The sequence below is a fragment of the Anastrepha ludens genome, chromosome 3, assembly GCF_028408465.1.
Source record: "Anastrepha ludens isolate Willacy chromosome 3, idAnaLude1.1, whole genome shotgun sequence".
Lineage (NCBI taxonomy): Eukaryota > Metazoa > Arthropoda > Insecta > Diptera > Tephritidae > Anastrepha > Anastrepha ludens.
The window spans coordinates 14,825,354-14,848,142 of record NC_071499.1 but is presented as its reverse complement, the minus strand read 5'-3'; the positions used below and the strand labels follow the sequence as shown (position 1 = coordinate 14,848,142).

At 37.4% G+C, this 22,789-nt stretch overlaps 1 protein-coding gene across 1 annotated transcript in view; it reads right to left on the bottom strand.

Annotated features, from left to right (window-relative positions):
• LOC128857049 (uncharacterized) overlaps window positions 1–22,588 on the bottom strand; it is a 73,709-nt gene extending 51,121 nt beyond the window's left edge. Inside the window, exons 1-2 of the mRNA XM_054092588.1 lie at window positions 22,428–22,588; window positions 20,221–20,915 (exon numbers count right to left, since the gene is read on the bottom strand). Coding sequence (XP_053948563.1) covers window positions 20,221–20,520 — 300 coding nt within the window. The 5' untranslated portion in view covers window positions 20,521–20,915; window positions 22,428–22,588. The remainder of the gene's footprint in view (window positions 1–20,220; window positions 20,916–22,427) is intronic.
• Window positions 22,589–22,789: the final 201 nt, after the last annotated feature.

Below are 22,789 nucleotides of genomic sequence, written 5' to 3'. Positions count from 1 at the left end.
AGCAGTCATTTGTTTGCAGCCAAGATTATTTATTGCTGTTAAAATGCAAATAGATTAATTTGTATTTACTCAATTAAAATATTTTTTGCTCTAAAGGTAAGCACAAAAGCCAACAGCTGGCCGGATCTGATTGTAGAAGCCAAAATAGGAGAAAGTTTTCTTTTTGCTTCAAAATATTGTAGTTAATTGGTGAAATAAATGGATGCTTAGCCTGATAAAAATGCACCGAAATCATTTAAACAGTGTTTTTAATTCGCCAGGAATGGTTTCGCGTGCAAAAAAAAAAACAGAAAATAAAAGAAATAGGTTTGTCTGCCTACAAAACAAAAACAATAAAATAGGTATTAAAAACGAATTTAACAAAGTGTTAAATGAAATATACTACAATGTCAAATTGAGCAAAATTGTTACATTTTAAGGGGTTCCATACGTCCAGAATTTTCAAAAAATCGTCTTTTTGTACAGATTATTATTCCTTGTAGTTTTAGATGCATTTTTGTGCAAGTCGATTGTTAAAATTCCCCAAAAATACCAAGTTATAGTAGAAAATGTAACTGCCCGACGAGAGTTTGATGCGCACAGGTACCTGTTGTTCGTTTGAGGCAGCTGGCCGTTACTTTTGGAGCCTTCTGCCTGTCAGTTCTTTTGTTATTCTAAAATTTGTATAGAGACATCTAAAAAATATTATGAGGGTATATGTAGGGTCGATATGCTAAGGTTAAAGAAACTAAGGGTTAGTTGTTTTTGATCATTCGAAGCTTGGCTAAAACACGCACGAATCAAGGCTATCAAAGCAACAAAAGAGGCCTGAACATCTCATCCACTAGAAAAAAGTAAACAACAACAATTTTTTACTGATCAGGAATACATACAAAATGAAGCTGGGACGAGAGATTAGGCCGAAGCTAACAAAATAAATTCAAAAATTCATTTTAAGTATTTATGGCGTTCTTCTTGATACTGTTCAACAAATAGACAGTTTTATCCGAATGGCAGATATTTTTTATGAGGAGCTTTTTCATGGCAGAAATACACTCGGAAGTTTGCCATGGCCTGCCGAGAGGCGAAGGCTATTAGAAAAATGTTTACCTTAATTTTGGTGCTTTACCGAGATTCTAACCTACGTTCTCTACGTTTCTACGCTCTACGATTGCTTATGTACTTCTGGTTATTTTCAAAACAATTATCATTACAATATATGATTCTCATCGAGTTTAACAAAGCGCGCCAGTCGTTTCTTTCTCGTGTTCTCGCCAATTGGACACACTAAGTGTCCTTCACGGCAACGTCAGGTCATATGTTGCACAAGTCGTCGAAGCCGCACTCCAAGAACTCGAATGGCGTTCTTCAGCATCCGCCGTATTCTCCGGACCTTGTACCGACCGATTACCATCTTTTCCGCTCCCTGTCAAACCATATGAAGGGCGTTACCTTACAAAGAGGTCCTTAAAAACTGGCTCATCAACTTCTTTGACACCAGACCAGCCGATTTTTTGGCGGAGCGGCATCAAAAAATTGGTCGAGAGGTGGCAAGAGGTTGTAAACAGCAACGGTGAATATCTAATTGATTAACTTATTGTTTTTTGTTTAAATAAAAGTCTTTGGTAAAAACGCTAACAACTTATTCCCCAGCCCAATAACGAAGCCTGGAGTTGTTTAGTTTAGTTTGGGGGAAATTTATTTTCTCTCGCAAAGTATCGATCAAACAATTTAAAATTTAAGATAGTTGTCAAGTTAACTTTTTACGCTAAAAAAATTCTTTTACTGTTTTTTGTTTGTTTCATTCCGTAGTGAGTTAAAGAGAAAATTCGGTACAGGTACATTTCAAGTAGCACTTACATGCCGTTTTGATACATAATGTGGACCACTACCTGTGAGAAAAAAATTTTGGGAAGAAAACCGTCTACAGCCCTCCAGTGCTGTTGATGTAGTGGAGGAGAGAAAAAAGATTTAGGCTGGAGAATTTCTTAAAGTCATGCCCAAAGAGCACGCTAAGAAATCTCAAGCGCCTAGCCGCCAGAGCCGGACATTTGCAGAGAAAGGGTTCAAGAGTCTCTTTCTCTGCGGGATCCCCACAGTTTCTGCAATAGGGGTTGTACGGAATTCAAAGCTTCTCCGCATGAGTACCGATCACCCAGTGACCAGTGAGTACCGCAATGAGTTTGGAAATTAAATGGCGGGCGATTCCCATCACCTTAAGCTTTCTGCTTCTTTCATATGGAGGCAATAGTGTTTTCGAAATAGCGCACGATGAGACAGACCTCCATCTGTCGTGCGCTTTTTTTAGAAAGAAATTGTGTAGTTTCCCTTTAACAACGGTCAAGGGGACACCAATGTCTGAGAAGGGGACAGCTGAAACCGGTTCTGTCGACCCCTTCCTGGCAAACTCATCGGAAATTTAATTTCCCTCTATATTCCTGTGTCCAGGAACATAGATAAGGGAAATCTTTCGAGACGTTTGAGTTCCTCCTTACAGGAGTTCACCAGAAAAGAGCTGCAATATGGCGACGACAGTGCCTTGATTGCAGTTGGATATCGGAAAAAATATTAATGTCTCTCTCCCAACAGCGATTCCGAAGCGTTTTCCATGCTTGCACGATCGCGAAGACCTCTCCTTGAAAAATGCTGCTCGTTTTCGGCAGCTTAAAGGAGACCGAAATGCTGGCTGATTTAGAGAAAACCTCAGCTCCCACACCAGATTCCATCTTGGATCCGTCAGTAAAAACAGAGGTACCTATACCCGACCCGACTCTCCCCTCTTTCCAATCTTGCCTGCTCGGAAAGGAAGCCCTAGCACAACCGTCAAAACCCAGTTTGCGGATGCAGAGATCAGTGCGAAGAACAGAGAAGGAAGGGGAGATCTGCTTCAAGATGCTACTATGTCCTACAGGAAGCTGCCTCCGGAGTCCAATCTCCATCAACCTAATAGCGCTCTGAGCAGCAATGGAATTAACTTGCAGATCCACAGGAAGTAACTGCAGGATCACGTTGAGCGCAGCAGAAGGATATGTTCGACAAACACCAGTGATGCCCACACATGCAGTTCTCTGGAGCTACCTACCGAACTAGGCAATCATATGTCAAAATTGGCAGAACCACTAAGTTGTACATTGAAAGTACGACACGTGGCTTGAGAACCCATTTTTTGCCGAACATAGATTTACAGGCGTAGAAGGCTATATTGGCCTTCTTAACTCGATTTTCTATGTGCAGCTTCCAGTGGAGCTTGGGGTCAAGTATTACACCAAAATACCTGACTTCCGATGCGAGTGTAAGATACTGGTTGTTGAGTCTTGGAAGCTTAAAAGTTGTGGTCTTGAATAGAATCAACTCCGTTTTGACTCTAAGATCGCACTGGCAGCTCAACTTCTGAGTGTAGCCAGTGCAAATTCCAAAATTTCAGCCATTACTGATGGGAAGGGACCTGAGACCATTAAGACCAAGCCATCGGCATATGCTACCACCTTTACCCCACCCCTGTTTAAGCGAGTTAAAGCTTCATCCACAGCTACTAGCCAAAGGTTAGGCGAGAGGACGCCGCCCTGCGGTGTACCTCTATGCACGAATCTAGTGATTCTTGCCGCTCATGCCACATCATTTATTTCCCTACCCCCAAGTAGGGATGAGATCCAAAGGGATCTCCCTAACCCGCGAGATACACGCCATAAAATATATTTTGAAGAACGGGCACCAGCAAGGTTTTAGTCTTCTGAAGCATTACTGGCATGATACCATCGATATCTGGAGATTTGAAAGGGGAAAAGCTATCGACTGCCCAGTTTATTCTGTTGACGGACAGGAGAGTTTTCAGGGAAATCGCAGGTAACCCCTCCTGCCAATTCGAGCCTTCGCTATTGACTGGAGCAATAGCATTTGCCGGGAAATGGGCATCAACAAGGACTTTTAAAGATTCGCCTGCAAATGCAGCCCAGTCCCCATTCTCTCTTTTGACAAGAGTTTTACAAGAGTGGTCCTTGGAGAGGACCCTGCTGAGACTGGCCGAATCTTTCGGTACATGTTACAATTTTTCTTAGATAAAGGCGAAAATGCAAGCCAGACCGCTGAAATTGAGAATGGTTTTTATGATGCCGATACTGGAACAGCTACTTTTGGTTTCTTCGATTTCGTTCAGGAGTTTTTGATGTTAAGGGCTTAGGAGTAGTCAGAATTTTCAAAACATTTGATTTTTTTTTTGCATTTCCTTAAATAATAATATCTTAGATATATTGTTTGAAATAAATGCCATGTAATAAATGCCGCTCCGGAGCGTTCGTGAGCAAATAGCTAGCAGCAGCTGCAAGCAACCGATTTCTCGGGTTTATGGTTATGAATGCCCATTTTGATGTAGATATATATTTATAAGTATAACTAAATATATATATTCCCACTATATACCCTACTATATAGGTATATTTACAATTTTCTGCTGAAAAATATGTCTATGTTGCCTGTATGCCTGTAGTCGTTGCACTGAACAGTCGATAGTTGTGTGTTAAAATAAATTATTTTTTAAGTAGTTTACTATGAGACGTGATTCTAAAAAGATTTCAATATAATTTGGGAAGCTGTTATGACGGCTGAAGAACTATTATATGGCCCAGGAATAGATGATACAGTGCAAGTTATTAAATAATTCGTATAACTCAACATAAACCGATAGGAAAACTTTAAATGCGTTTTTCTCAAAACTATGTTTTTTGAACTTTTGTAACTTTTTGTAGCTTAAAAACCGCTTGACAGATTTCAATAAAATGTATACTGCGTTTGAAAAACATATAACTCACAAAAACATAAAACTCGCAAAAACATAAAAAACTCGTACCTGATCGAAGGATTTTTTTTTTTGAAAAATTTGGATTTTTTTAACAATAAATTGTCGGGTTTCTTCCCGAAAATCTGAAAAATATTTCCTGACCCCGGAAAAAAAGCTGCGATCAGGCACAAGATTATCCATCAATAAAAATAATTTCTCTTGTCCGATTGATTTTGGATGAATTACCGCAAGGGACTTCTGGAGAAACAGGCTCCACACAAACAGCAATAACTAAGAACTTAGAATTATAATTTTTTTTTTTTTTTGAAGTTTTGCTAAAGTCAAGTCTAATGATGAGGTATTAATGGTAAGTTTATATTTCTGTAAAATAAAGCAACTGACTACCAAAAAAAAGATTGAAAATCATAATTTTTTCGGGCCTCTGACTACCTCTAACTCCTTAAAAATAATCGAAATTGGCCGGGATCCCAGTAGTTGTAGCATCGACCAGGAGCTCAAGATCGATCATGAACCAGTTGTAAACCATTTGTGTGAAGATGTTACTCAAAAATAATGGTTTTCTTTTTCTTCAAACTAATATAACTTTCTATACAAGGCGAAGGCAATGAAAGTATTCATAGAAAAAGGAAACGTTCACTTCTAAAAATAGCATGAATATAGAACATACATTCCAGCTGGGATGTTAGAAAATTTGACTTTCGCGTGAATTTGTATGCGCTTATGTACGGATATGTGCTTGTTGAAGCCTCAGGGACTGTAAAGTTAACTTGTTACCGGCGAAAATTCTCATTCATTTGGTATTACAATTGCGCGGTAAAATGCGCCGGCTGTCCGTGCAGCAATATTTGGTACTCCCACTGACTGCTGCCATGAACTTACGGGTGTCTTTGCATGTTAGCTATGCAGTAGAGGTGCTTGTCCTCATATTTGCACATTTGTTTGTTGGAATATATTTACAGGTATGCGTACAAGTGTGCGTGCATGTGAGTGTGTGCGGTTGCCATTGGTGTAGCAATGAAATGAAAACATGGAAAATTGTAAGCGCTCACAAGGATATTGTACAAGGATATTTTGTACGGCGACTAAATGAAAACGCTTTTATTATTATGAATGTAACCCATAATCCGCTTGTTGAGAGTGAAATGTGAGTTGGTGAGTGTGCGGCTGCTTGGGTGTGTGGCGCAGAAAGAGACACAAATGTGTGTGAAAGGATGTGCGCATACTAAGTAAACAACTGTGTGTAGTGTGTGTGTGTGAAGTAGTTGCTCCAAAATAGTAATACTAGAAGTATTTTCGACAGCTGGCGAGCAGGAGCACCGCATGCATTTGGAGCAAACCCCTCATATCTCTATCAAGAAGCTGTAACTCTATTTGTTCTGTTCGCTGGAACACCAGTTGGCCACCCTACAAAATCCGCCTACCCCTTCTTTTCGCCTTTTTCGAGGTTTTCTGCATGTAATGAAATGAATGCAAATGCGATTGAGTTGATTTAGTATCTGCAGACAAGCGGTTATTACACGCATGCCGTCGTAAGCTCACATTCGTACACTCACACATACGCATGTGTGTATGTGTGTGTATGTGCAAGTGTATAGCCATGTAAAGCTACAATTGACTCTATAGCCATTACACGCTGGAGACATGCTCTCATAAAATGTCGCCTGGTGTCTCGCTGAACGCACACGAGCACGCACATACGCACGTTAATTGCATGCTGGAAAATATATATTTATATTAGTATGTGTATGAGGGTCTATGCATGTACATATACACATACATACCTTCATTTATTTAAACTTAAAAGTCCACGCCAACGCTTGGGTAACATACGGAAATTTTTCGGCAATGCATAGAAAATACACACTCAGGCACTTACACAAGTAATATTTATGTGTTTGTGTGTGTATGTAAGTGAAAACATAAATACTTATAGCCAAGCTCGAAAATACACAAAAGGAAGTATTCGACAAGCATTTGACTGAATAATGCTGCAAACTCGAATTGTAAAATATTAAAGTAATACCATAAAAAGGTGACTAGTAGAGCAAAAATTGACTTGAATTAACAAAAAAAAACAAAAATTCATAAGTTTTAATTTAAAGGTGGGCAACCCCATTGCGGGAGAGCATCCCTCTCTGAATGAAAGATATCAATACAACAACATGCACATATGATATAGTATGAAGCTGTCATTTTTTGATATTTGGAAAGTAGAAATTATGCCATTAGTAAAAATGGAACGATACACGCTTAAGCAACGCACTGAAATTATTAAAATTCACTATAAAAATGGTGAAAATTTGGCAGAGATGGTTCGAACTCGAATATTTTTGGGTCATTGTGAAGCACCTTGACGGACCGCAATATAGAAATTGGTGAAAGAATTCGGGCTGTTGAGTCAAGTTAGTGGTATGAAGAATAAAACCCGTGCGCGTCGCTCAAGAACAGCCGAAAATATTGCTGTTGTAGCTGAAAGTGTTGAAAAAAGCCAGGTTTGTCCATTCCCCTGTCGTTCTTTGGAATTAGGCATTCCACAAACGTCATTACACCGTATTTTGCATAAAGATTTGGATCTTAAGGCTTATAAAGTCCAGTGAACATAAGAACTCAAGCCGGCTGATCTTCAAGAACGTCGTGTTTTTGCTGATTGGGTTGTTGAAATGCATGAAAATGATCCGGAATTCCATCGAAAAATTATCTTGAGTGATTAGGCCCATTTCCACCTCGGTGGCTTCGTCATCAAGCAAAATTGTCGGATCTGGGGCTTAGAAAATCCAAGAGTTATTGTTGAAAAGCCTCTCTATCCTCAACGTGTGACTGTTTGGTGCGGTTTATGGCCCGGTAGAGTCATTGGGCCTTTATTTTCTAAACTCTGGAATTTATACCGTTATGGTTCATATGTATTAGGAGCATTTGATGCCAGCAAGAAATCGTTTCCGGATCCGAATCAAGGAGGTTCTTGCAGCTAATGGAGGTTCTTGTAGCTAATGCTTAAATTAAATTAAAAAAAAACATTTCCTTTTTGCCCGTTCATCCACTTTTTTTAGTTCTTAGTTCAAACGTCCACTCTTGTACGGACTCTTTTCTGCGCTTTATTTTTAAAACTGGTATGTTTTCCTAATTTAGCTGTTTGGTGATGCCTTCCCCCGAAGACCACATTAACGCGGGTTCCCAGAAACGCTCCCCTACGCGATTAATGGCTTGAGTAAATGGGCATATTTGGCGGTCGCCGTGGCCGATTGAGTTGGTGTGTGACTACCATTCGGTGGTACACTGGTTTGAATTCCCAAATGACAGAAACATGCTTTTAAACAGCGGTCGTCCCTCGACAGTGATGACAGACCTCCGAGTGTATTTCTGCCATAAAAAAGCTTCTCATGAAAAAAAATCTACCTTTTGGAGGAAGCATAGGTCCCTCCATCTGTAAAAAAACGTACCACGGATCCACCGCAAATTACTATTGTAATTTCACTCGAAGCATCTCGCCCTCTCAACGTCTCAATTATCGCTATAATAAAACATTATTTTGCTATTTTCGTACACGATTCTTTTGTTACAATATTGGCCACCTGGGTTGCGGACACTTTGGATCTTTTGGACTCCGACAATGCGTTTTCCTGCTGTTTAGACACTTCGGAGTCTGACTGCTCCTCTGCCAGGTCCACTGCTCGTATATCATTCAGTCTCTCAATGATTCTGAAGTCTGATGATTTGGTACGATAGTACCCTTATAAAGCATTTACATCCTTCCCTAGGTGGTAATATCCGTGGCAGACGAGCACCCGAAACAATTGGCTGAACCATGTAGTCTGATGCCCTTGACGTTGTTTGAGTGTTATTCCTTCCGGAGTTCCCGTGTGATCTAGAGTGATGAAGCGGCAGGATCAGCTTGTCTTTCGGTAGGGCAGCTCTTGCCTTCCAAGTGTCTAATTACAAAGAAGGATCTATTATTGACGTACCAGGCGTGGATGGAGTATCATCATCAACTTGTCTTGTTGGTCTAATTGTACAAAGATTGCATATTGCTTATATATAACTGATTGTAATCAATAAAGGGGATATAAAAAATAAGGAAAAAAACTTGTCTTGTGACAGAGTGGAGATTATTGATTTGGTGTCCAGTAAGGGCCTCGCTGCCAAGGAGGTGGTCCCTGAAGAGGCGGGGCGGACATTAGCCTTTGTCTTGGCCACAGACTGCCCGTATTTATAGCCGCTCGTATTTATGGTTTTTCCTGTGGAAAGAGCTGATCTTCCCGAGGCATTGTGATTTAGTTCTATAATACTTTGGATATCCGAAGTAAGGTTTTTTTATTTTATATTTCATTCTCATAATCGCTGCTCAACGTGACGAGTGTAACGGACTAGGATAATTAAGTGGGAAAGAGGAAACGTCGACCATGGCAGTCTGCTCTATCATGGCAATCTCATTCTCCTTCTTGACGTAACCCAGTGTCAGCAGCAGATCGCCATTGTAATACAACAGGTTACCCCTGTCTTAAAACCATCTAGTGGAGGAGGTGTCGCATAACCTCTCACATCAAGGAAGGGTATGATGGGATACCAAGATAAGGAATAAAAGGGAATATTGTCCGTGATATCGACATATTATATATATATAGTTGGTGCGTACACCTTTTTTAGGTGTTGGAGGAGGAGGGCCTATTTGTGGAGTGCGTCTTGCTGTTGTTCCACAAATGGAGGGACCTACAGTTTCAAGCCGACTCCGAACGGCAGATATTTTTTTTTATGAGGAGATTCTCCATGTCAGAAATACACTCGGAGGTTTGCCATTGCATACTGAGGGGCGACCGCTATTAGAAAAAACTTTTTTTTTCTTAATTTTTGATCTTTCACCGAGATTCGAACCGACGCTCTCTCTCTGAATTCCGAATGGTAATCACGCACCAACTCACGGCCACGGCGGCCGCAACAGGTTACCCCTGGCTTAAAACCATCTAGTGGATGAGTTTTCGCATAGCCCCTCGGATCAAGGGAGGGGCAAGGATAGGACATGGTGGGATACCAAGGTAAGGAATAAAAGGAAATATTGTCTGTACAGTGATATCCACATATTACTTTGAAGATAAATAAAAATAAAAATGAAAATAAAAAGAAATGCTGCAACTACTAACCTGCCGGCCAAGTTTTATTATTTTTATGATTTTATCGACATTTTCTTTAACATCGAAAATACTTGAACGTAGTCGACGAAATCAAAATTGCATAGCTGTTGTAGTATCGGCGCCATAAAAGCATTTACAATTTCAGCGGCCTGTCTTCCATTTTCGTCATTATAAAAGAAAAACTGTAAAATGTGCCGAATTTTTCCTTTGTGAACTTTCATTGTTAATATCCTGTAACTCACAATTGAATGAAACAACCAAAAAAACAGAAGAATTTCGGTAAAATATCGCCTTTAAACGAGCATAAAATTTAAATTGTTTGATCGATACTTTACGAGACATCGACCATTCCAGCCATCTACCGAGAAAATAATGGATTTATTTTTCCCCAAGCTAATATTTTAAAAGGTCACCAATTCTACCGTTCCGTGGCAGTAAAGCCAACCAATCCCTATATGAAGCTTCACTCTAATTTCGTAGTGGATTAGTTCTCACGAGGAGGCGACTAATCTACTATTGAAGTCTTATCCCATGGCCAGGAGACCAAGTTTATGCAGGGCTTGATCAGCTGGCATGTTTGGATCTTTGCCGATACTTTCTGTGCAATTATGCTGAAAATCCTCGCTTTCTTGCTAATACACTTTTCACTGTTGAGGCTGGGTTCATAAGAAATGGAGTTATTTATTTTCATCATAGGCTTATTTGCGCCATCAAAGATCTCCATGCTGTAATCAAGTGTGGGCATCAGACACGATTTTCTTTCAATATTTCGACGTGACAGGTTTCTGTGACCCTGTGATTTAACCAACTAATTAAAAGACGCTGCTTACCTTCACTCTCTGCGCAACACAAGGAAGTGGTGGTTGGTGTAATGTGAATGATTTGTCAGCTATCCAATTGGCAAGGGAGAAATTTCTAGATGTGATTTGAAACTACAAACTACTGAAGTGAAATATACTTCAGAAAAAAAGAGTTGGGCATATTCGGAGTAGCACATGCCCAATGCAATGTAGTTGTTGAAACAATGCCCTTGACAGTGGGTAAATTTAAGGTATTCTAGTAATTCCTTGGAGGAGAATGACACTCAAATCACAAATGCTTCAAATGTTTCCAAAAGTAGTCTGGTTGCAACGCCGGCTGTGATGTTACCACATTAATTGCCACAATCGTACTAGAGTTGCAACATTAACAATAACAAAAACAAAAGCAAAGTGAGTATATGAAAAAGCTGTTGCTCAGTTGCAATGCAATGCCGCTAAAATAACAACAAGTACAATGCAATATACAACAAGTGCTAACAGCAACAGTAAAGCGAAACGGCCGACTAACAACTTGAGTACTTTTTTACATGCATGTATGTGTGTATGTATGCATGTATGTGTGCTCATGTGTTTGTATTTTTGGCATGAAATGAAAATAAGTATGCGCACATACTTCTACGCGATCTGCTCTTCGCAATCGTATGTCGCACACATGTGGCGCCGCCGAAAAATTACTATCCAAATGTGTGCTGCATAGATGTGTGGTGGATGTGTGTGTGTGGCTGTGTATTCGTATCTCTTTGACTGTGTTTAGCAAACTACATATCCTGACCGGATGTGTGTAATTTAATGTTGCTACTCTATTGTCGTTTATGTTTTGTGCCGACCACACTGTCAAGCAAACCGGTCTGCTATCCTTCTCTACCCTTCACTTTCGCATCCCCATCTCCATCGCCATCCACGCCCGATTAATATTCCACCAACTAACCTTTGCATTTTAGTAGACTCTGTTGTCTGAGTAGTTTGTCTGTCGACGACACAGTTGTTGTCATCGCATTAGTTCCTATCTGCGGCATATTGTGCGTGCGGTTGCAATCACTTCATATCTGCTCACTACTACACACCTATCTCCATATGTATGTATGTGTGTGTGTAAGTAAGTAGGCATGCACGTGTGTGAATGACTTCATTGGCATCTTTAGGCCTTTCACAATTCCCTAATCGAGTATGCCAAGTGTTTTCCCTATTACAAAATAAGCGTGCAAACGATAGTGGCAACAACAAGTTTACAATAACAACAAAAACTTCAAAACAACATGTGTCCGCCTTTAAAAATTTATTATTGTTGTCATTCTACATAAAATTGATGTAATTGCGGTCGCCCTATAAAATGAATAACATTTTCATTCTCTACCCAAACGAGAGATACTCATAGTATAAGCCGTGTAGTTGTACACACACACATATGTTTAGTTGCATGTGTATATATTGCCTTCAATTTGCAAATTTTGTCATTTCATGGAAACTCAAATTGTTTTAAATTGTGGAAACAGCCGATTCTATCTGCTTGCGAATTGCCACAAAGTGCGAGTGGAATTAATTGGGAAGATATTTGATGTAGTCTACTTTTTGGGGCCAGGTGAGTTTTGGGTTTAATAAAATTAGCTTAGGAAATTTAATCTTTTTTGAGGTGTCATAGTAGAGTAAGGCTTATGAAGGGTCATAAATGTGAATGAAATATTTTTTTCTTTATTTTGAAGCAAAAATTAGTCAACAAAACCAATTTTCTTACAGACTATCACAGATGTTTGAACAAAAAATTGTATAATAAATTTTGTTGCGTAAGAAGAAAATTTAGCAAAATATTATAAATCAATTATTTATTAGCATAATTAAGAAGTTCAACCTTCTGATTATTTGTAATATAGCTAACGACTTGAGCTTCCAAAAAGTTATTAGGTGCGCAACTAAGTTCTCGCTGCTTTTTTGATGAAAATACAACTTTATTCTGAAAAAATGGTTACAAGTAAGTCATTGAAAGTATTGCCCATCGCTGTCTACTACTTTTTCCCATCTCTCTGGTAGATCTCGCATACCGTCGCGGTAAAACTGTTCATCTTTTCAGGCTATCCACGAATCAAGCTATTTTTCGATGTCTTCATATAAATGGAACTGCTGGTCAGCTAGACAATGTGCCATCGATCGGAATAGGTGATATTTGGACGGTCGGTCGACGCACTATCTGGAGAATATTGCGGGTGAGGTAGGATTTCCCATTTCAGTGTTTCCAGGTAGGTTTTAAGGAGTTTGGCAACGTGAGGCCGATCGTTGTCATGCTGTAAAATCACTTTTTCATGCCTCTCCGCGTATTGCGGCCCCTTCTCGCGCAGTGCTGGGCTCAATTGCATCAATTGAAGTCGATACCGATCCCCGGTGATGGTTTCGCTTTATTCTAACAGTTCATAATAAATAACACCAACTTGGTGGGACCAAATAAAATAAAGGGGTTTTCAATAAGGGCGGGTAGATGTTGAAATGGAATAAAATGGCGTTTGCTGTGTGGCACGTAGCGCCGTCCTGCTGGAACCACATGTCGTCTAGGTCCATATGGTTCAATATGGGCCATAAGAAATTGGAAGGGCCACCACGTCCACCGTAAAATGGGCGCAATGCGCGCAACGTTTGCGTTAATGAACACTCATTTTGATAATAAAGTTGTATCATTTGAACGTGCTGTTCAATTGTGTAACTTGCCATGATGATTTGGCATAAACAACTGAATAATAAACAGAAGATTTGACAGATGTCACCAAAACAAAATGGCTGCCACAGGGCGCCAAAATCGACCTGCGCCAATTGAAAACCCCTTTACATAGCATAACCTTCGCAGCGTGAATATTCGGCGGAGGCGACGACGTAGAAGCATGACCGGGCAGTCCCCATGCCTTTCTTTTCTTTGGATTGCTGTAATGAATCCATTTTTCATCACCCATCATGATGCGATGAAGAAAACCCTTCCCTTTTTGCCATTAGAGCAGCTGTTCAAAGGCGAAAAAACAAAGTCCAACATCCTTGGTTTTAACTCATAAGGAACCCCAGTCCCCTGTTCCTGAATCATTCCCAAAGCATGCAATCGCTTGGAAATGGATTGCCGGGTGGCGGGTAACTCCTAATACTGAAGCAAGCTCTTCTTGCGTTTGACATGGATCCTCATTGACCAATGCTTCCAATTCAGCGTCTTCGAAGGTTTTTGGCCTTCCTTCATGGCGACGGTCTTGAACATTAAAATCACTGTCTTTGAAGCGACGGAACCAATCTCGGCTCATTGTTTCAGTCAAAGCAGTATCTACATAAACTTTTTGTAGCTCTCGATGCGCTTCAGCCGCCGTTTTTTCGAATGAAAGAGAAAAATCAACACTTCCCGCAAATGATGAGTATTCTGCACAAAATCAGACACTTTCACAAAACCAAAAGTAAATGACACCAAAACAAAATCACTAATGTGTCGAAGCAGTGGCTTACCATATGCCTAAGCTTGATTTATGATATTTAGGCTATATTAGAATCGACTAGCATACACTGCTGGCGGCATCTATTGTGTGGAAATATGATGCGTTTTGACTATTCTTCCTGCGTTTTATTACTTTTTATGGTAAATATTGGGTTGACAACTAAGTAATTGCGAATTTCACTCATAGACGGCTAAAGTTGAATTTTTAGGTTTGCAGACGTAGTACAAATGTAAGACACATTTTGTTCAGTAAGAAAAGTTTTTTGTTCGGTTGCGTCGTTTTCGTTTGGTGTTCGTTGAAAAATGGAAAATCAAAAGGAACATTTTCGTCATATTTTGTTTTTTATTTCCGGAAAGGGAAAACCGCATAGTAAGCTCGTAAAAAGTTGTATTATTATAATTATGGGTATGGGAGAGTTATTTCTGACTGGGCAATTAAAATTCGGACTGATATATTTCATATAATTGTATAATTTAGTCACATTGTCAAAAGTAACATTATTTAATAGAATGGGTTGTACCATAGTTCCAAATGCAGTAGTTCGTTTGGCGGTTAGTGTTGGACAGAGGTCTAGGATGTGTTCGATTGACAGATGCCCTGACAAGTCCGTGAAAGAGAGCCGAGGAGAAGATGTCCGTGTGTTTTGGACGTATGAAAGTTGTATCTGGTGTTTGGAAAGGGAATTTGGGAATAAGGATTTTTTACAATCAGGATTTATAAGGTTGTATGGATGATTAAATTGATACCATTCAACCTTTTTCAAATGGGAAGAATGGAGGTTGTTAGTTTTAAGGATGCCATTTGAGGAGAATGTGTCGAAAGTGATGGAGGGGTTGGAATATGTATTTTTGTCTGCTGCATCATTTCCAGGGATGCCTATGTGGCTAGGTATACATAGAAGCTTTATTTTGTTAGGATATTTTATTAATTTATCTCTGATTCGACAAACGATCTGATTACCATTAAAGATATTTTTTACCGCTAGACAGACTGACAAGCTGTCTATACATATAGACAATTTTCTCTTATTATTTGTTGCATACTCTGACGCTTGAAGGATAGCCAATGCCTTGGCAGAAACAAATTGAGCTATTCGGAGTCAGCCAGCCATTGGATATTAGGCTTCCGTCCTTCTCCACCACAGCAAAAGTAGTACTATAGTCAGTAAGTGAGCCATCTGTGAAAATCGTGACCCAACCATTTAAGCACTGCGAATGAATTATTTCCATAAAACATTGTATAAAAACTACCGCATTTGTGTTAATTTTACTGAGAGCATGAAGATCGACATTTATTGATGCTGGAAGGAGTTTCCAGAGACAGTGACTACTACTTTTCGAGCAAGATGCCGCTAAAGAAATATCAAGTTTGTTGCAGTTGTAGATGCAACGACGCATGATCGACCAAATTTTGAAAGAGCGATTATGCCGCGAAGCGGTCTTAAATTTGCTGAAAAGAAGTTTATTTGTAGTGCTTGAAAATTTGGTTATAAGTTTAAGACAGGTTATGTGACATCTTTCAGTGATAGATGGAAGACCAGCTTCAGCTAAAACACATTTGATAGGAGACGTTGGGATGGCGTTAAGGCTACGCCTGGCCGCTGAATGATAAGGCGCATTGAGTAAGTTTAGATGCTGCTTGGTACACCAGCCGTAAATGGGTAGACAGAAATCGATTTTATGTAGATAATATGAGGGAACGAGTAATGGTGATAAGTGTGTTTTGATGTATACGAAGGTGCTTCGATGCCAAATATTTAATAATGTTCAGCCTGGTGAAAAGGTTAGTTCTTAGTGTTGAACAGTGGGGCTTAAAAGTGTAATTATCATCAAAAATTATACCAAGTATTTTAAGATTGGCCACGTTCTCTATTGGCGAATTGTTTACGCTTAGGTTTATATGTTGACAATTATGCTTTCGGCATATATGTAGTACCTTGCATTTGCTATAGGTCAGTATAGTCCCTGAGTATTGCCCCCAAGCATTGATATCATATATCAAGTTGATGAAATTCCTTTCCACTGTTGAAGGATCTTTAGACTGAGTATAAAAAATAACATCATCAGCATAAATAAGCAAGTTAATTGATTTGAATTTGCTTGCTATTTTGTTTAGCTTTTCAAAGACTATTGAAAAGAGTACAAGCGATAGTGGTGAGCCTTGTGCAATTCCATTTTCAAGGGAAAAGGGGTAAGAAAATTCACCATTAACTTTGACTTGAAATTTACGTCCGGTTAAAAAGGATTTTATTAGATTATATACCTTTGGTCATATACACCAGGTAGATAATTGGTCTAAAACGACGTGAGCTCCGATACGGTCGAAAGCTTTTTCGAAATCGGTGGATAAAATAGTAACGAGGTTCTTGCTTGAAAGTGCATCAGTAATAAAATGTAGAAGAGCACGTTTTTTTCCGCCGAATATATCATAATTTTACTTAGAAAAGAACAGTCGCAGTAAGCATTGATTTAAGGGGATAGGGGTAGTCTGAATTTAAAACAAAATTGGATTTTTTTGCATTTTCTTAATGCATAATTTCTTAAAAATATTATGTGTAAATTTGATGTGCTCCGACAAATACTTTTCGAGTTATTCAACATTAACAAAGGGCGTTCGGGCGCTCCGGAGCGTTCACAAAACTTTAAATGAGTTTTTCTCAAAACTATGTTTTTTGAACTGCTGATTACTGTAACTTCAAAATCGATTGGCAGATTTCAATAAATTTATATTGCGTTTTTTTTGCGAAGTTTTTTTCAAAAATTTCGATTTTTTTAACATTTAATGGTCGGTTTTTTTCTCGAAAATCTGGAAAATATTTCCTGACGCCGACATATTGTTAATTTTGAAAAAGACCAGGTTTGATCAGGCACAATAAATAAAACTAATTTCTCTTGTCCGATTGATTTTGGATGAATCACCGTAAGAAACTTCTGGAGAAACGGGCTCCAGACAAACAGCGATAACTTTTACAATTATGATATTATTATTTGTTTTTTGAAATTGTGCTAAAGTCAAGTCGACAGCTGATGTATTAATACTATGTTTTTATTTTTGCAAACTAAAGCAATTGACTAGCAAAAAAAAAAAAACATGATTGAAAATCATAATTTTTTCGAGCCTCTGACTGCCCCTAAACCCTTAAGCTTGAAGGTTAAAAGTTCGTGGTCTATAGAGTCAAATTATTTGGAATGCTCGAGTAAAGTAATAACAGTTACAGACATCTTGTTTTGATTGCTTAGTTAAGTCTTATATTATCTACTAAGTGCCAGGATTTTACGTCCATGTAAAGAAATTAAAGTTAAATAATTTAAATTAAAAATTGCCAAAAATCAAAAGTATTTTGTAGGCACTTAAAACTTACACTAAAATCTAATTAGCTATAAAACTACACATACAAAAAATTCTAAAAATTATCCTTAAAAAGTTAAATGTTTTGACGGAATTTAAAACAATTCAAAAACTTTCTGTAAAGTTTGAAACTGGGCGTTATATGGTTTTTGTGGCACAATACGTTTGTTTAAGGTGTTTCAAGTAGAAGTTTCTTCCAGAACCATAGATTATTTTTGCACTCACAACCTTGGTTGCTCAAATCTATACTAGAAAAAAATGCAAACCCTAGAGGGGAGGGCATAAAGGTTGAAATAAAGATTTCCATGACTAAAATTCGTTTTGTGTTTTGTTTAGTAAAAAAATGATTCTGAAACAAAATTTCAATAATAAATTTGGCGCTACCTTTTAGTATGAAATGCATATTTTAATAAAAATAATATTGCTGTAAAATAAAAATCTTTACACGTGAGCGAAAAAATTTGTTAAAAATCAAAAATATTTTGTAAAATAAAAAATAAAAAAATATAGTAAGATTAAAAAAAATTTTACAAAAACAATAAAATTAAAAAAATCAAATCAAATAAAATAAAAATAAAAAAATGCTTAATGTAAAAGAAATTAGTCACCCGATACGAACGATATAATTTTTGCGAATGGCGTCGTACACCAATCATATTTTCCACTTGCAAACTACAGAGCTGCAGTATACAACTAGAAAAACAATGAAAATCGTTAGGTTAGGCTAGCCTGGTTAGCAATAAGCCACGCATAGACCTTTTGGTTCCTAGCAATACCAGATGGAGACCGACCTCTATGAATACCGAAAGTAGACATCATGTAGGATGTCAGCGCTTTTGGCAAATCTAAGCAGAGCTGGGACGCCCTCCAGACCCTCAAACAATGGGGCTGCCAGGCATTTTACACGCGTTTTTAATAAATAAATAATAAATAAATGGAAACCGTAAAGTTACAAAACAGATTTCTATCCCTCAAAATCATTTAATTTCTTATTAAGTAAAAAAGTTATTCAAAAACAAAATTGGATGACTAATTTTGCACCACCTTGTAGTATAAAGTATATTTCTGCATTGTTTTGCTATAATATCTTCAGTCTTAAAATCACATTTGGAGATACGAACGATGTTGTGAAAAATCTTTTGTGTTCGAGTTTTAGAAAATATTTTTAGTCCAGGAAGAAGCTCAATTATTTGCTTAGGAAAAAATTGGCTGAATTTGAAAACTATTACTTTGAAGAAGAATAAATTAGTTATTTTTGCGTTAACTGCTTTATGGTCGATTTTTAGCTCTTGGGCGATGCGACGACTACTAAAATGCCGGTTAACTACGATTGTTTTTGTGACTTTATCTACATTTTCGAAGTTTTTTTTTGTAATATCAAAAAGGCCTACTCGAGATCGACGAAATCAAAATTAGCTGTTACAGTATCGGCAACATAAACATACAATTTCAGCGGACCGGCTTGCATTTTCGCCTTTTTGCCTTTAACAAAAAAGACCTCTAAAATATTTTCACTTTGTTGGCTTCCATTGTTAACACCGCGTAACACGGAACAAAGAAAAAACAGCAAAATAACTTTTTTGGAGTAAAATTTCACCTTGACAACGAGCGTTAACTTTAAATTCCTTGACAGATACTTTACGGGGTATTGATCACTGCAGCAATCGACCGAGAAAATAATGGATTTCGCTCCTCCAATTTAATATTTCCATCACTCAAAATATTTGTTTTCGTTTCAGTAAAAAAGTTATTGAAAAAAAAGGTGTGATGACTAATTTTGCATACAAGCATACAATTTAATTTATATATGCATAAAATCGTGACTACCATTCGGCAGGGCTTGGCTTCGACACCTACTCTTGGCATGAATCACAAAATGATGGAAAATGCTCGAAAGCCAGCTAGCAAGAAAATAATGGATTTATTTTTCCCCGCCTAATAGCGGTTTTTCCACCAATAACAGGTGTTATTTCGAGAGATCGAGTAACGATTTTGTATGGCCGGACTTCGATGGTATTGATCTGGGCAACGTTTATTTTCAACAAGACGGCGCTACGTGCCACACAAGCAACGAAACCATTGATCTTTTACGGGAAAAGTTTCCGGACCGGTTATCTCTCGAAGAGGTGATCACAATTGGCCACCGAGATCTTGTGATTTAACACCCTGTGACTTTTTTCTTTGGGGACAGGTGAAAGAGAAGGTCTACGCCAATAGCCCAGAATCGATTCAAGACCTCAAAGATGGAATTCGTGGGGCTATCGAGGGCATAGGGCAGCCACTTTGCAATTCGGTTATGGAAAATTTCATAAAAAGGGGTATTGTCCTGGAAGCGTGGTCGTGGTGATCATTTGCCTGATGTTATTTTCCACTGTTAACGGCATACCTTCCTCTTTACAATGAAATAAACATCCGATCATTTATATTAAAAAAACAGCATTTTTCTTTGAATATCAAAATAACACCTCTGTTTAGAAAACCCTACATTTCATTTGAAACCTAAATTTTTTTCGCTACTTTGTTTTTAAGATGTTTTGTAAAACCAAAAATAGTTAAGTATTTATAAGTTTGCAGTAATGCTTAAGTTTGTTAGCTACGTTTGTTTTGCGCCAAATGTGAAACACTTTGCGGGCAGCGCAGCGGGCAATATTTAGGAAATTTATAAAAAAAAAATTTGTTTTTAACTAAATGTTGGCACTCACCTCTTCATTGCCGCGCAATTGATTGTCTAATGTGGAGACTTCTTCGAAAAATGTCCAACTCAAATTCTCAGCGCTGCTTGGCAGAATTTGTAGATTCACAGAATTTCGCTGTTCCTGTTTGTCCTGTTTATCCGCCTTTGCCAGTTTTTCATTTTTCACTTTTTGTTGAATTTTGGCAGTGGATATTTGAAGCGTATTATTGCTGGTGGAATGCTGCAACGTTTGTTGCTGTTGTGACGCTGATGCGTCTAAATCAAAATCTAAAATGTGCGAACCAATGTCGATAGTGTCATTCACCATGGCAAAGAAAGCCAAAGACCGGACAAAAAGAACGCTGATGACACACTATGAGCGAGAAAAAGCAGCTACAGAAGCAAAGGCGATATTTATTTATTTTAAATGCATTACTTTGATTGAATGTAATGCGATATTTTAAACGTTTTTTTTTAAACGCAAGTATTTCTTTTTCGTTTATTAATTCGTATAAATTTTTGTGCTTTTTTTTTTTTTTTTTTTTAATTTTGCTACAAATTCACTGTAGCATTCGTAATGCACGCACGTTATTGCCGCATATTAATTGTACTCAACGATGCATGCAGCCATAAACATTGATCACGCACGTACATACACACACACATCTGTATATGGGCACGTCAGACGTCAGTCGCGAGTGCAGTTGACTCATTGTCGACTCGCTGCGTTTTCCGCACAAATTAATAATTAATTAATTGATGAGTGAGTAAACAATCGGGCCTCGAGAGTTGAATAAACAGACGCGCAGATAAATTAACAATCAAACAAAAGGTGAGCGGAAAATAAAAATTTAAAACGAAAAAACAAGAAAACAAATGTTTGTTAAAAGGATGCAAAATAGCGCAAAAATATTGCTATGCAAAAAGTGTAGCGCATGCCACGTGATTGTATAGTCTTTTTGATGGGTTTACAGCAACATCATGCAATAATGTTGCAAGCGTAAAAATGCACTGCATCGGCGGCAAAAGGATTTGTGGAATGCAGCAGTTGCGAGTTCACTATTGTGCACCAAATTATGTGATTTTCCAATCAATTAAACGCGGAAATTTGGCGTAGAGCAGAGATGCGGCTGATAGCCGGCACCGGTTGTTCGGCTCGCCAGTGTCCGTCCGGCTGGCAGGGTACAAAAGCGAACGCGCTGATGACAGCAATTGCAGTGGTTTAATTGCGCGTGAAATGGTGCTAAATGCGACCAAGTAGAGCAACAACAACAACTACATTATGGCAAATGCGTGAAGGAGGGGGAAAAGTGTAAATTAAAAATTTAAAAATTGTTATATTCAATTAAAAAAATTATTAAAAAAAAGTAAAATTTTTGATTTTTTTTTAATTTTTTTTTTATTATTTTTTTTAATTTAAATAAAGTGAAGGAGGGGGAAAAGTGTAAATTAAAAATTTAAAAATTGTTATATTAAATTAAAAAAATTATTAAAAAAAAGTAAAATATTTGATTTTTTTTAAATTTTTTTTTTTTATTAATTAAAATTTTTTATTCTTTTTTTAAATTTAATAAAAAAAAAATTAAAGTTTTTGATTATTTTTTTCAATTTTATTTAATTTTTATTTTAAAATTTAAAATTTTTAATTATTTTTTATTAGTTCTTATTAATTTAAAAGTTTAAATTTAATTTAAAAAAATTTATAAATTTTTCATTAAAATTAAAAAAAATTTTTTTTTCATTTAAAATTAAAAATTTTATTTAATATACATTTTATTAATTTAAAATGTAAAATTCTTCTGTATTTAAATTATTTTTAATTATAAACAAATTTTTGATTATTTGTTTTAATTTTATTTCTTTTTTTATTTTAAAATAAAAAATTTTTAATTATTTTTTATTAGTTCTTATTAATTTAAAAGTTTAAATTTAATTAAATAAAATTTATAAATTTTTCGTTAAAAATAAAATTTTTTTTTTTTTTTCATTTAAATTAAAATTTTTATTTAGTTTTTCTTAATTAAAATGTAAAATTTTTGTGTATTTAAATTATTTTTAATTATAAACAAGTTTTTTTATTCTTCGCAACTACGCGCCGCACACGGCGTATACACAACTCTATTAACTCCGCGCGCGCGCTGCATTTTTAATTTATTTATTTCTCACTTGACCACACAATTCTTCTCTGATCGCTCATCAATTCAAAAAAATTCAATTCTCAAAGCTCCTACTTACAATTTACGCGAAATGTTTCCTAAACTGAAAACTTGAAATTCATAAGAATAAATGTCTTCTGCGGGCCCACGATTTTTCTTCACCTTCGATTCAAGCATTAAAAATAGTTTTTCCACATTTTCACGCGCCGCATTCACAAATTGCGAACTGTTCACGCACACGCTTTGCCAAACACTGACTGGTCAACATCTTCGGCGGCATTTTCATCACTTCGTTGGCTGCGCTGATTTGTTGTACCGGAAAATTCTTTTGCCGGCAGCTTTGCAGCCAACTGAAAGCTTTTTTCCATCGCATTGAGCGCTCATTCTCAGTGTACGCGTCAAAGCATTGCTCAAGAGTGCGCGTGTGAGAGAGAGAGCGAA